This window comes from Podarcis gaigeae (assembly GCF_964106915.1).
Source record: "Podarcis gaigeae genome assembly, chromosome: 3".
NCBI lineage: Eukaryota > Metazoa > Chordata > Lepidosauria > Squamata > Lacertidae > Podarcis > Podarcis gaigeae.
In genome coordinates this window covers 36,436,650-36,451,605 of record NC_139680.1, presented here as the reverse complement: position 1 = coordinate 36,451,605, position 14,956 = coordinate 36,436,650, and the positions used below count along the sequence as shown (strand labels likewise).

General features: G+C 40.2%; 1 protein-coding gene across 5 annotated transcripts in view; it reads right to left on the bottom strand.

Moving 5' to 3' along the window:
* The window catches only part of ADGRB3 (adhesion G protein-coupled receptor B3), a 455,754-nt gene that overhangs the window by 176,532 nt on the left and 264,266 nt on the right, over positions 1-14,956 (bottom strand). For all 5 annotated transcript variants that reach the window (XM_083729828.1, XM_083729825.1, XM_083729824.1 and 2 more), the window contains one exon: positions 13,740-13,783. In XM_083729828.1, coding sequence (XP_083585954.1) covers positions 13,740-13,783 — 44 coding nt within the window. The remainder of the gene's footprint in view (positions 1-13,739; positions 13,784-14,956) is intronic.

Here is a 14,956-nt window from a genome sequence, read left to right as displayed (position 1 = left end):
AAGATATGCAAAAGTGCCATCTACTTTTGTCTCCTAGCACAATGGGGTCATAAGGCCAACCATTTCAAAGCTGTTGATGGGATATAGCTTCAACATAAGCTTCTGCTAAAATGCAGTGCTTTGTGGACTGTGCTCTGCAATAAGTAGAAGTGTATGTCATGTTTGCAGCAGTAACTGCGGCACATGGGATTCAGATTCGCAGTGTATTTTTTTTTAACCCATTACTGAAGAATAATAGAATGGATTGGAACATATTCTCCAGCACCATCACTTCAAGTGTCTATGTACATATTGCTTTCTCCTAATTAGCCAAGAGCAAAATATATTCAAATCCTAGTTAATGTTATGAGGGAACACAATAACATTTCTTTTAAAAAATCATCACAACAATGTGATACTTTCAGCCGTATTTTTCAACCTATTCATCCATAATCTGGTGGTTATTCAAGAGGGAGCCTTTATAGTGAAATCTCTTAGCCTGATGATGCTCATTTGACACTAATACTTTCCATTTAAATATGCTTAAATCCCAGTATCTTTTTGTATTAGTCTTACTAAATATGACCATCCCGCATGAGCTTAATAAAAGATCTTACAAATGTAGTAAGTAGTATGAACTTTGTCTTTACTAACCTAAAGAAAATACTCTGTCTATAAGAGGATAATAAATCAGAATTTTATTTCTTATTTTTCTTGCAAGCTATTTTAATGGTTTTTTTTAAGGGGTGGGGAGCTTAAACTCATATTCCTATGAATATATTCCTTTTGTCTAACACTAGAGGACATAATCTTGGCTTCTAATATTTATCTTTCAAAAGGAATTCAATCAGTCTAACCTGCATAGAGAATGTGAAATGATTTAAAAGGGAGGGGTGGGAATTAAATGCAAATTGTATCTATTTCTTCTGGAAGGCAGTGTAGTCATAGACTAGATGCAGTGCAGTACATCATAAAGCTGAGCCACAGAGTAACCTCATATAAAATGAAATATTCATTTAATTGTGGTAAGATAAAAAGCCAAATTGAATGCATTTTATTTCAATATTTGGTCAGATGAAACTAACAAAACAAGAATGCATGTCCTCAAGGCATTGCTTTGAAAGTTTTGCATTTGTCTTCCTGTTTAAAATATTATGCATACTTTGTCACATTGATAGGCAAAAGAGTATACGGTGAGGCCTCTGTCTTCTGAGAAATGAGTCCTTGATTCATCCCCTAATCATTGGAGGCCGTAGTCCCAAACTGTTACCAATCCTTAAACTACGAAGAGAGTTCCTAGGGGAGGGGTAGCCATTGTGGTGTCCTCCAAATTCCCATCATCCCAGACCATTGACCATGCTAGTGGGGGGCAGATGAGAGCTCTAGTCCAACAACATCTGGAGGACACTACATTGGCTATCACAGTCCAAGAGGTTGTTGATTTAGACAAAAGATAGTAAGAGGGACTAAACTCCATGTCTTTATTCAAGATACCTCAGATGTCCTAGGGCTAGGCTGTGCAGCACTTTCTCTAGCAATGCCTCCAGCAGATGGAAGCCAGCTGATCTTGAGGAATACATTTACTCTGCCTTCAGAAGATGGAAGCTAGCTGATCTTGAGGGATGCATTTACTCAGGCTGTTGCTGCTGGCGTGTTTCTCTATTCTGGTCTCTGGAGTGCAACCTCAGAGCTAAGGCTTTTACAAAGCTGAGGTGTTCACATGTTCTGAGAATATCTGCACTCGCATTGCTGATCCCAGGTGTTTCTCAGTCCCACCAGTCTAGCACTTCTGTCTTTGGCCTGCTGATCAGGTGAAGCACAGTACACTTCACATGGCAGATCCATACTCATCTCTCCCATCAGCATGGGCACTGCACATGGACCACACCTATTTTTCCTTTAAATCCCAGCACAGTCAATTCAAATTTCTGGAAATGCATGTGATATAAACCTCTTGTGGGACTGTGTTGCCTCAGAATGTGCACAAGGGATTCCCTCTCTGACAGTGCCCACCTGTCCAAGTCTTCCAACAAATAGGCAGGCAGAAGCACATTTGAGAGCGAGAGAGCTAGTTCTCAGCCTGGATACCTTTGGGTGATATTTTTGTCTGGCTATGGAATGGAATGTGGAAAAATTCAGAAATGAAGACTAGAATGAGCCGTGGCTTCTCAGACGACTCCAGATTACCTAGTCCACCTGTGCCAAAAAATGCAATGGTGTTTTATTTTGTTTTGTTTTAAACCCATCTGCCTGAGGTAGTCACACTGAATTTAATAAAACCATTTTGTTTGGTAAATGGATTGCACAATTCCCCCACCCTGCTATACTATATTATGTGTAAACACACATACACACACATATTACCTACCTATTTAGCTAGCTAGCTATCCACCCACCCATATATATCTGTGTGTATTGTATATAACAGATACCACCATGGCTATGTTAAGAGACTGTTCTACCAGTACAACAACAAAAAAGAATAGCCATCAGTCACATTGATATTTAATCTATGTCTAGCCCCAGTGTGTCCCTTTCTTATGGTCTCTCTCTCTCTCTCTCTCTCTCTCTCACACACACACACACACACATTTATGGGTGTATTTATTGAAGGATTTTAAAATTGCTACAGCAACACCTATGTTTCTCTAACTATTTGGATGCTTGAAATCATCAAAGCACACCGTTTGTAAATAACTTGATGCAATTCTGACAGAAACCACTTGTGCAGTATTTTAAAATCTAAAACATAATCTTGAAACTGTTAGTCGTCCAAATAACTGCAACGTATTCATGCTAAAGTATGGGATACGCCAGTGAACATGGACACGTCAAATTCAGTCCCAACCCAATGGTGATTTCTTGAATTTTCAAGTGAAGCACAGAAAAAACCAGTTCTAGTTTGGGACAATTATGTAGTTGTGGGTTAACCAAGTGGCTAGTACATCAGCTCTAAGGGCATTGTGGGACATTTTGTCTCAGAACAAGCTTCATATGCTTTATAACAAAATCAGCAGTGTTATAAGTCATTTACTGAGTGGTGACTCACAACTTCTAGTGCAGTGAATTACTTGGATCTGTGCAGATGGCCTTCATATTAATGCCCTATGCAGCCAGAGGATTTAGGATCCCTCCAGGCTCTGAGGATGTCTTCTCATAGCAACACCCCCTATGATGTCTTGAGGGATTCACATCCTTGTCACATCTCCATCCCCTGAGCCCTTTGGCACTAAGCAGGAGTACAACAGGCATCAACATGGTTCCATTCTCTCTCCCCTGCGAGATGTTGGCCTACGGAATCCTCCTTCACCAGCTAACCAATGCCTCAGAGGGCCTGCTGAATCACCAAAGATTATGCTACCCCTTTAGCAGAATTCTCTCCACTCCCAGGTGAGACCTATTTTGTAGGGTTCTTTCTTTCTTTCTTTCTTTCTTTCTTTCTTTCTTTCTTTCTTTCTTTCTTTCTTTTGTAAGATACCCTGAGTAATGGGGTTGCAACAGTAGGGCAAAGTACACATTTTAAATCAACACGCCCATAGAATAATAGAACTGCAGAGTTGGGAAGAAGCCATGGGTCATTCTAGCCCAACTCCCTGCAATGCAGGAATTACAGTTAAAGAATCCCTGACAGATGGCCATACAATCTCTGTTGAAAAATCTCAAGTGAAGGAGTGTCCACCACCTTCAGAGAAGTCCAGATTCAACTGAACTCCCATAGCCAGTTTGGGCCATTGGGGAAAATTCCTAAAAGTGGCCAACATGTCCTACTTTGTCCCATGGAAGGGCAAGTGGTGCTGATTTTCTGTTGCAGAAGCAAGTCAAAAGTGGATGCTGGCTTACATTCTGCCCAGCTTCCCAGCTCTCACTGTTCAGCTAGCACAAGGCTGATGCTTTCAGGCTGCTGAGGTCCTGCCCTTCCATGGGAGATAGCCAGCAATGGCATAGCCCATCTGGTCTCATTATCACCTCTCCTCTGGTCTTCAACATACATATGTGGGGGGTGTGAGAGGACAGGACTGGGCAAATCTTTTAGAATTTGGCATCTTAGGTTAGCCAAACTCATTTGGGAAGTTGAGAGATGGGGCTGTCAAATTTGTCCAACTTCCTTGCTAAGCAACAAGCTTTCCTCAGTTTTTGTGTTCAGACTTGGTGGAAGGGAGAAGTGACCTCTCTGCTTGGACATGATGGAAGACAGGAAAACCTGCCTATCTTAGAGGGACATGTTAGGGCAGGTCAGACTTTCATGACAGCGTTATCCTTAATAGTAGGTGTACAACAGTACCACCATCACGAAGGGCTAACATACCATATCCATTTTAGGCAATCTTGCGATGTAGTGCCAGGATTTTATGCGAATGAATCATCTTAATTTTTGCCAAACTTACTCCCACTCTGCAATCAGGTAGGCGCAACAGATCCTGATATGTGGATATGTTAATTTTGCAAAACAGCATGATGTATTTTTTTATGTAAATAATAAGCACCTTGCTGGTCCGGGGCTCATTTCAATGAAAATAAACTTTCTTGACTTCTCTGTGCTTCTTAAAATATGCATGTTAGTTGAAACCTTGTCCATGTTGTGATGGCATGCAATGAAGTGTAAAATTAACAAACACACTGCAGTGCAAAATCGTGCACCATTCCACTTACTCATAAATCATTTATGTACATGTTTGATAATCCTGTCTCTTACATTTTCATTCAAGATTTCAAGTGAACCAACTTATCTGCATTCTTTTTCTTTCTTACGCATTTGATTACTGTCAGCTTCACACGTGATACAGATAAAGAAGCAAAATTGCAACACTGGCATACAACCCAGCATTACAGAGACACTATTTAAAAGCAGAATATTGTAAAGCAGGCATAGGCAAACTCAGCCCTCCAGATGTTTTGAGACTACAATTCCCATCATCCCTGACCACTGGTCCTGTTAGCTGGGGATGATGGGAGTTGTAGTTCCAAAACATCTGGACGGCCATGCTACAACCATGTATTTAGGAATAAGATTTGTTAAATTTACTATCAGTAAACATACATAGGATTGGGTATTTAAAAGCCACCAATCTTAATGGGAGACTCAAACATAAATATATCCCCTACTGAAAACAATAAAACTTCTAAGATTTACCTTGCAAAAGCACTGCCAGACTCATCAGATTAGGGTGGACTAAACATAACCTAAGTAACTTTTAAACTGGTCTTCATTGTAGTGACTTGCAAACACAAGTCTTCTTCAAAATTTACACCTCCAAAATATATTGGTTGCTCTTTTGTCACGAAACAGAGGTACAGTATTCAGGTTTCCAGCTGTATTAAAATGTGCAAACTCTAAATATTAGTCAGCATGAAAGCCGGTTTGCCCTTTCTGCATTTTCAGGTCAGGACCTGAAGGGCTGAACGAGAGTGAGAGAACCAAGTTATTGGTGCACATAAGCAGAAAGGAAATTTGCAAATTTCATGATTTATAAGGAGGGAGTTCCTGACTAAGTCATGTTGTTTCCTTAATCTCACCCCACATCCCTGCCCCAGCTATCAAATAGTGAGAAAGGATGTAGCCTTTAAAGTGCCACAGAGCTTTCGTTTTTGCAAATTTGGCCAAACATGACTGAAATGGAACAAAGCAGTTCCTGAGATGTGGTCACGACCATTCACGAAAGGCTGGGTTAAAGAAGTTGAAAACTGATAGTAGGAGGAGAAGCTATTCCAGGACCACATGTAGCCTTTTTGTTTTGTTTTTCAAGAGTCTGGCAGTTCTGTTATGCAAAAAGAAAAATCACATCCTGTACAAAAAACACACCCACACCTCGCAACCAATTTACCATGCTCTGAATAAATTATGCAAATGAGCAAAATGTAGCTTTGATTAATTCAAATTGCAATACTTGTATTTCAAAGAGTTCAGAATCTTTTTGTGAGTGGGGAGGTGATACAGTGTAAGGAACAAATGGACATAACAGATGGGAGTGGTAGTGGTAAATTAAGCTACAGGGCAAAAGGCAGAAATTCAGAATAGAAGGACCTGTCAATTTATTTTAAAACTTTTCTCTACCACAAGGCCTAACAACTTGGACTTTCTAGAAGAAATCAGATTTAATTGTGGAACACAAGCCATTACCAGTTGCTTTCTCTTATTTCCTGAGTTGAAAAATGTCCAGCAGTAACACAAAATTATGGGAGAGGATACTTGAATTGATAATGAAAAAATAAACATATTGCTCATGTACTGTGTACTGCAAACAAAACTTAATGGACCACTGGACAAGTTACGGTGGTTATATGTTGCTCTTGTATTTACATGAAAACCAATAAACATTATTTGACCTGGGGGAGAGAATTATGGGTTTAGAATTATGGTTAATGGTTAATCCCCCTGCTGACTCACCCTTGAGACAAAAACATTAACCTGTTTGGAAATGTGCAAGGCCATTAAAAAGAGAGAGAAAAGTGTCCTTTGTCCAATTACTTACCGATTTACTGCTATTCACTAGATATTCAAACTTGCACAAAATGGTATGGGTAAAAGATCACTAAAACATTTAAGAAGAAATTCGTAGTGCTCAGGTTTCTATCTGTGTCTAATTTTAAGATTGTCCCAAAACAACAAGAGGTCTTATTTACTCCAGAGCATCAACTGAAGGTGCATGAAGCAACTGCATCACTAAAGCTAAGCAGGTTTGGGTCCAGTCAGTGCCTGGGCGAGTGACTGCCTGGGAACCACATGCAAGCCACCCTGGGTTCCATGATGGAAGGAAGATGGAATACAAATGTAAGGAAACAGATCAATAAATACACTTCTGCTTTAGGAAGGCAATATCTGAGATTTCAGTTTTTGGGTGTGTGGTTTTTTTTACCCTGTTTTCCTGATGGGTTCAGTGTGGCTTGGATGCTCTGTAGACTCATCAAAAGCCACTGTGAGTAGTTTTGTCAGCAGTGTGTTGATGGAGAGGAAGGACGTGGAAGGACATGTGGATCCAGAACTGGCCTCTACAGTCACCTACGGACTCACTGTTAAAACTGTGTTTATGGAAGACAATCTTACTTGGCTAAGAGTGATCGCAGAAGAAGAAGAAGAAGAAGAAGAAGAAGAAGAAGAAGAAGAAGAAGAAGAAGAAGAAGAAAGTTGATAGAGACAGTCGTGCCTTGCTCAGAAGCTGTAATATGCTAAATGAACCTTACACTGCTCAAACTTTTTAACTCGGTGACACCATGAAAAAACTGTTGCTCTGAAGGAACTCCAATTATGAGAATAAATGGGTTACCAAAAGATGGCATGTTTGTTTCTAAGGTAACCATCTCCAGACAAAAACTAGCTTCGTCCTTGGGACAAACAATAGAAATAACTTTGTTTATTCAGGGGTCTGATTCTTTGGGTTTCAGCAACAGCACAGAAATATACATGTCAATGGAAATGGCAGCCCCATGCCAAGTTCTCCTCCATCCTGCCTCATCTAGGATTACCTGTGTAACCTCAATGCCCCACATTACTGGCTGCTGCTGGCAGGTATAGAGAAATAAAACAGGAACATCTGAGTAAATGTTACAAGGAGAGAGGAAAGAATTTGACAAGTGATGAACATGCTCCATCTACCAGCAGGAGTCCATTGGGATTTTAAATGAGTACTGTCACACTCATCTTGACCTTGGACCACATAGTCACTCCACTGTGTTTTAGAACATGTGTCTATCCTCTGTAGACCAATATGACTATATATTTGGCCAACTTACACTTGCTACACACTGAGTGATCATTGCTGTAAGCAAATGCATGTCCTTGTGTAGTAGGCATGAATGAATGGGATTTGTACCTCTGGCATGCCAAAAGGAAACAAAAAAGTATGTCTTAGGTTGAAAACATTGCTACAGTTATTAGGATAAAAGCATACTAGGACACCAGTTTATATCTTTTTAAATATGTTTATGGGACGGGGAGTTATTGTTTTGTTTTTGTTTTTGCTTTTATTATGTATTTTGTGTTTTTATTTGGTTGTGAACCACTCTTAGATCTTCGGATGAAGGGTGGTATACTAAATAAATAAATAAATAACTGATTATCCAAACACAATGGGGCTTTGTTTTGTTTTGTTTTAGCAATGTAGCCTTGAATGGGTGTTTGGATCTTGCTGCCCCTAGAGCCTTCCACCCAAATGTTAATATCTCTTTGCCTCCCCGCTCCTGAAATCTGTGATGTTCCTTTCTTGAAGAAGGGGGGGTGGAGTTTAGATGCTGGATCACAGCTTCATAACTTAAAGACTTGGCAGCTGTTTTTGTGGCCACAGCATAAATCATGTTGTGCCATTTTAGCTAAAGCAGATCCTTAAGGTCAGACACCTTCTATAATAGTGTTTGCATTCATTTTATACACTTGGACCTGCAAGGACCAAAATCATGGTGAAAGACAGGAGTTACTTGTAAGGTTATTTCATCTTGCTACCATCAAATATGCTTCCATGGCAAAGCTAGATCTCAGCAGGGCAAAGAAGCAGGAAGAAAGTGTGATGATTCACAGTACAAGGAAACCAAGCCATAGGGTGCATGTGTCCTGTATGCAAGTCAAATACCCCAGAAGACAAAAAGGAACAGCTGGAGCAACTGCTTCACAGGCAGCAAACTGCTGTTGCTACTGTTCTCTTTGTGTTTGTTTGTATGTTACTACAGCAGTTTGCAAGCAGAATGGGGAACACTGTGACTGCTTAACTCAAACATCCAATTCACTAAGATTACCATTAATAAAAGCCGGAATCTGCTTGGCAACAAGGCCAATCCGCTTAATGCTTTCAGCTAGGTTTTTTTTGTTTTGTTTTTGTGATGAAATGCCTACCAATTTGAGGAAGAAAGGTTTAAGTGGGCTAGGCTGCTCAGATTCTCATCTCAATAAGCTTCATGTGTTATTGTAAAATTGGTCATGAAAACATTCCCTGCTCTCCCCAGAATACTGGTGTTTTGGAATATCAATCTGTGTGAAATTTCATGAACATTGAGGAAAAATTGATCTGAGCAAGACAAATATTTTGCCTTGCCTTGGAGAAATAGTTTAAGTTCCCGGTCGCTATGGTTTTGAGGCTGCTCAGTTTTCCAACTGATGGCTATTTACATAAAAATGTGCATGTCAGTTGCATTCATGTCTACTTTGGCTCTGAAATGTACCCTAAAATGTACCATGGATAAATATTCACTAGTAAATAGCTTCTCAAAAACATATTCCCCATTTTCCAGTGGATCCATTAATAACATGTGAGAATAGCAGAAAACACAGTGGTGTTGTAATGTGTTGTAACGGCTTCAGTTGAATGTCTCTTTAAACCATGGTGCCCTCCACATGTTGCTGGTCTACAACTCCCATCATTGGCTATGGTGGGGCTAATGGGAGATGTAGTTCAACAATATTTGGAGGGCCCAAGTTTGGTTAGCCCTGATTTAAACCATAGTTAAGCTTAAATATGGCTTAAAGGTGAAGAAGCAGGATGCTGGTGCACAGGGAGAAAAAAATGCAGCTGTCTCATTTTTCTCCCACTCTGCTGTTGCCATGCTACCAGGATATGAGCCACGACTTAAGTGTTATGTCTGAACTTGGGCTCATAGTTTATCTCCCCAACACAAACCATGAATGATAAACCAAACGCAAGCCTTGGTTACAGTTCACGGTTTGTTTCGGGAGAGACAAACCATGAGCCTGGATTCAGGCAAAATGCTAAGCTAAAGCACAGCTCGGGTCCTTGATTGTGCAGCAGGAGTGAGGGAGAACAGAAGAGGCTGGGATTTTCTTTCCGTGCACCTGCACGTTGCATGGTCAACCTTTAAACCATAGTTAAGCTTAACAGTAGTTTAAAGTGGCGTGCAAACTGGGCGCATGAATGCATGGCCCAGGATATGGCTATTGATTCTTCTGCTCATGGTGATCTTACGCAATGCAATGAAATGAGGACCAGTTTCAGTTAAAGCTTTCCCCAGTTTTCCAGAGTCAGCAGTGAATAAGCAAGAACTCCTGACTAGAAACAGTCCACTCTCTTGCTGGATTGGCGCCAAAGGGACTGCCAAATATAAACTGCAAAACAACTGAAGCAAAATGCCATTCATTTTTGAAGGCTGTGAGGACATCCCAGCTTTGTGTGATTTATAAACAGTGGATCAAGACTCTCAACCTGCCACATGTGGAAAATTTGATGTTATAGAATGGAATGTAAGTATAAACAGAGGGTGATAGAGACCTGGAGGGGGAAAAAATTCAGCCTTACTATTATGCATCTGTTCAATGGCACGACGCTGCACATTTTATTTAGATTTATATAGCCTAAGTATCCTTCCATGCTAGCACACTAGGAGCTTTCACTCTAATTCAAAGCCTACAGTATCAGAATACAAATTCCATAACATAATCAAATAGAGTAAAATACTCCATCATAAATCACTGCTGAGGGGGGGAAATAGTAATGAATCATAAAACAACCTCAGTTAACATTATGTCCTTACATTCTCTCCCCCCCCCCACCACCCAAGAAGTTTAGAGAAAAAAGTGATAGCAAAATGAAAGGTGGAAAAAAAGAACACTTTTCTGACCTCTTGTGGGTGATGAGCTTAAGCTCTGAGGCTGGAGAAAAAAGCACCAGCTCCATAAAATGCATAAGCAGCATGCAGTTGCAAAAGCCATTTGATAAATTACAGAAGCGTAACAAATGGTACTTAGCATCAATCTTTTATGGTCCCACCTACTCTCGGATGACTAATGCATCTCCTGCTGGATCCCCTCCCCCCCCCCCCCCCCCCGGTTATTGAAAAGCTTTAAGCAGCTTCAAGGAGAGCCATTTTTAAAACTCCCTGTGAAATATTTCCTTGCCTGAAATTTGGAACCTTTTCCTGTCATAAGTTATTTTATGTCATTTTCAGGGATTCCTAAAATATGTTACTGAAAGACAGCCATGCTCTGCACGGGCAAAGGAAGGAGGAGGGGGGGGGGGAGATGGAGCCAGCCTGTACGAGAGCCCACTGCACTGCAGGGGGTGGCTACAAAATAGAGCTAAATTATACAAGCTGTGCTCTAGGCCCTCTTTCTTTTACAGCAGCATAGGTCTATATGCAGGAGCGAGCTATTGTGGCTCTTCCAGGGGCTCTACTGGTTTGCTTGAACAAAACTTACACAGAGATTACATAATATCTGGTCTTTTTTGAGCTTTCCTTCTGATTTGTATGTGGGAAAGCTATATGGCTACGAGCATTTATCCTGCATGCATTCTCACTTTCCTGCGGGCTGTTTGCATGTCTTCCTGTTAGTCGCTCATTCATTTCACACTTTTTAAAGGATTTCCAACCTGCAAAAAGTCCCATTTTTTATTTTTAGTGGATTTGTTCCACTAGGGTAACATAGTGTTTTGATCTTCTTTAAATACATGAACCTTAAGTCCTGGCATGCAACTGAATCACTCCTACAAAATACTGACAGCCTAGAGGCACCCTTAATCATTGTCTTTTCTTTCTGAATCCCAGAGTATGTTTTAAATGTAGATGAGCACAGCTGGCAATTGTACTAACTACTACCAAGTACTACCAAGCTTCTTTAGAATCAGTGGCTTTCTGTAGCACCCAAAATAGCAGCATGAAGTTGCTTTTTCCTGACAGAAAGGTGGTTTATGAATCGCTTGTGATAAAAGGCCCCAATAATTCTGAAGCACCTTGTTAGTTTTGAAGGTGGAACACCATGAGACTCTTTGCTCTCCAAATGATAGGTACATGTACACATTACAAGAGACACATCAAGTTTCATTTGTGTGTGTGTGTGTGTGTGTGTATCCATCCAGCTGAACAAAGACTAGCCAAAAACTGCAGGTTCGTACTGAAATATACTGGCAGCAAATAAAACAGCCTCTTCACGTCTGACAACATCAGGCTCTTCCAGCTCAGCTCAGTGCTCACTCACTCTCTCTCAAATGAAGATAATGAAATCACATGAACAATACTAGGGTTCAGTGGGGCTGGCTTGCCCCTCTGACTGCGGGTGTCCGGGGCCGTGAGCCATCACCCGGCCATGCATGCTATGTCATCACACCAATGGATGTACTATGTCATCATACCCCCCAACGTGCATGTGCGGACATCATCACGCCCTCTGGTGTGCTGACATCATTTGTGCACGTAGCTGTGCCACACTTTATAGGTGCCCGGTCCCCTCATTTAAAATGTTGTGGGAACCAGGGCATTCAGGGCCCCAGGGACTCAGCATCTATGCTATGGTTGTAACCTCTTCTGGGGAGGTTTTGTAGAGAAACATAATGAAAATCAGTAATGTCGGGTGCCAAGCCAAGGGGCCCCAAAATTGTTAAGATCCATAACAGCGAAGATCCATTTGGGGGCACCAAATTTTGGCCTCGCTCAGGATACCATCTTACCAAAGACTTCCAAAGTCTGTCCCTACGCACGTGCCCAGTTACTGATTAGTAGGGCATTGGGAATAGACCTCTGAAGCATAGGCGTTACAAAACCATCTCTGTAGTAACAAATGTATTGTTGCATAGTCAAATAAATATATTTGCACATTTATATATGTGTGTGTGTATGTTATTGCACTATATAAAATCTGCAGCAAACAAGTGATGGAGAGAATTGCAAATCCTGAGATTTTCAGGACTTGTCTCTCAAAAGAGGCTTGCAGGACTATCTCTTGCAGAAACTCATACTGTCAAACCATTCAAGACCACACTGGTTAAAAATGGGCTGAGTAGAGGTTAAAGTAATTCAACTGGTAATAAAGCAGCATAATTTCCTAATATACACACAGAAATGCCTACAAGGAGAAAAACAATGTGCAAAAATGTTTCTCTGTACACAGGACAATTAATAAAGATGTAGCCTGCAACACTGAACTTCTTACAATTCTATTTTGTGCTTGTTTACTTGAAGCCCCACTGCATTCAGTGGAGCTTACATCTAGGTAAGGGTACATAGGATTGCACCCTTGCATCATAATCCTATGCATGGGTACTCAGAAGTATGAGTATGTCCCACTGTCTACAATGGGTAAGCACTCATTAGCAAGTGTGCTTAGGACTGCAACCTTGGTACATTCATTGATTTTAGTGAGAAAAAGATTGATCAGCCTATGATATTTAGTGATGGTTGAATGAGAGCTACCACTAATTGCTACCATGAATCCAAACTATGCACACAGAAAAGGACACATGAACATCTCAATAACACTTGAAGTATTCATTTGCATTTTCTTTACACTAGTACAGGAAACCTAACCTCCTAATTGTTTATTTGACAAACTGGAGAGAATCTAGCAATAAATATATTTTAAGCTATCAGTTTTGAAATCAGTAACTGGAATCCATTACATCAACGACAGGAAGTATTAGATATTCTTATTTTAAAAGTCGACACTGTACTCAATATGTTGCCCAGCAACCAACTCTCCAGTAACGAAAGCAGAGACAGGCATTTAATCCTCAGGCATCATCTTGAAATCATGTGTTTCTGTAAAGATTTCTATGCACATCTAGGCACTGCCACAACCACATGGGTATAGTGATTTCTGACAGATCTATACCATGACACATGACAGCACACAAATGTGCATGATTTCTAATATTTTAGTATGAATATCTAAAGCAAAAAATTGAAATTAGCTCTGCAGCATATCAGCGCTGCTATGTATTTAGTTCCTAGCGCCTCATAATCATGCCTTTTTATCTACTGGATACATAAACATTCTGATGTGATCTGGAATATTAAATCCCAAGTAATAGCAATAAACATCTGTTACTTACATTTTTGAATCATCCCATAGTGCACAATAGGGATTCAATGTGCCCTGAAACAAATAACAATCACCCATCAAAATTTGTTCTTTACTGACAGATATAACGAATGGTTATGACCAAATGTACAGAATTTTAAATGGAAAAAACATCCTCAACCCTGAATTTTTAAAAAGGAAGATTTGCTTTGCAAAGGCAATCATTTCACAACCCTTGTGAATCAAAGGATCCCATTACCCACCCAGCACCACAGTGTAGGAATGCGGAAGACCAGAATGCTAAGAGAAGCAGCACATGTTCTTTTCTAGTTGAAGAACTCATATGTCAAAGGCTGGTGTTGTCAAACTATTAATTGTCCAATTATATATTGGGCAAACTAGCTACACCCAATTGTGTCCTGAGACCTACAGATGCAATTTGCACATGCTGCAGCATTTATATTTTGCAACTGCTAATTGGTGCTTCCTCTTGTCTCCATAACAGCTCACATTGTAATAAAACATTAATATTTGATTGCAAAACTTAGGTAGATTCTTAAAAATTTCACTCTCCCTTGTGGCACTAAAACAGGTCAAATTCATCACACACGTTTTATTTTATTGCCCATTTTATGCAAAAATATGTAAGTATTTGGCCCCCTTATTGAAGGAGGGGATTTATCACACTGACTCTTCCAGAGTGTCTTATCTGCTGAACAATTGTAGCAAGGACCTTGTGGAGAATGTGGCAAGATTTTTGAGTGACGCTATAAAATTACATCACCATAGGTCCTAAGAGCCATTTTGACACCTAACAATGTCTGGACAGTTTTATCCTAAAGTATCTCCCACTATGTTTCGTTAACTACCAGTATGTCGCGTTCTGATCCATGTATACGGTGCACTTTTTCTATGCAAGGAAATTGATTGATTGATTGCAAAACTCAGCTTTTTAAAAATAATAATAACAAAAAGACTGATGGAAATAGGGGATATCTACTGGCTGGCATGAAATGAGTCTGGTTTGGCTGCTCTCATTATAAACACTAGCAGAAAAAGTACTTGGGAAGCTGTGTGTAAACAACTCCATGAACAGCATTTCGTATTTGGCTGCAGACCAGGTCATTCTGACCTGGATTGCTGAAAAACTGCAAAAAAGAAGCAGCTTTCCCTTAGATTTTGCTACTTCACTTTCTTTATTGATTTGGAAACTTTATTCCTGGTGTCCGGAAATTACTGAAAACCTCC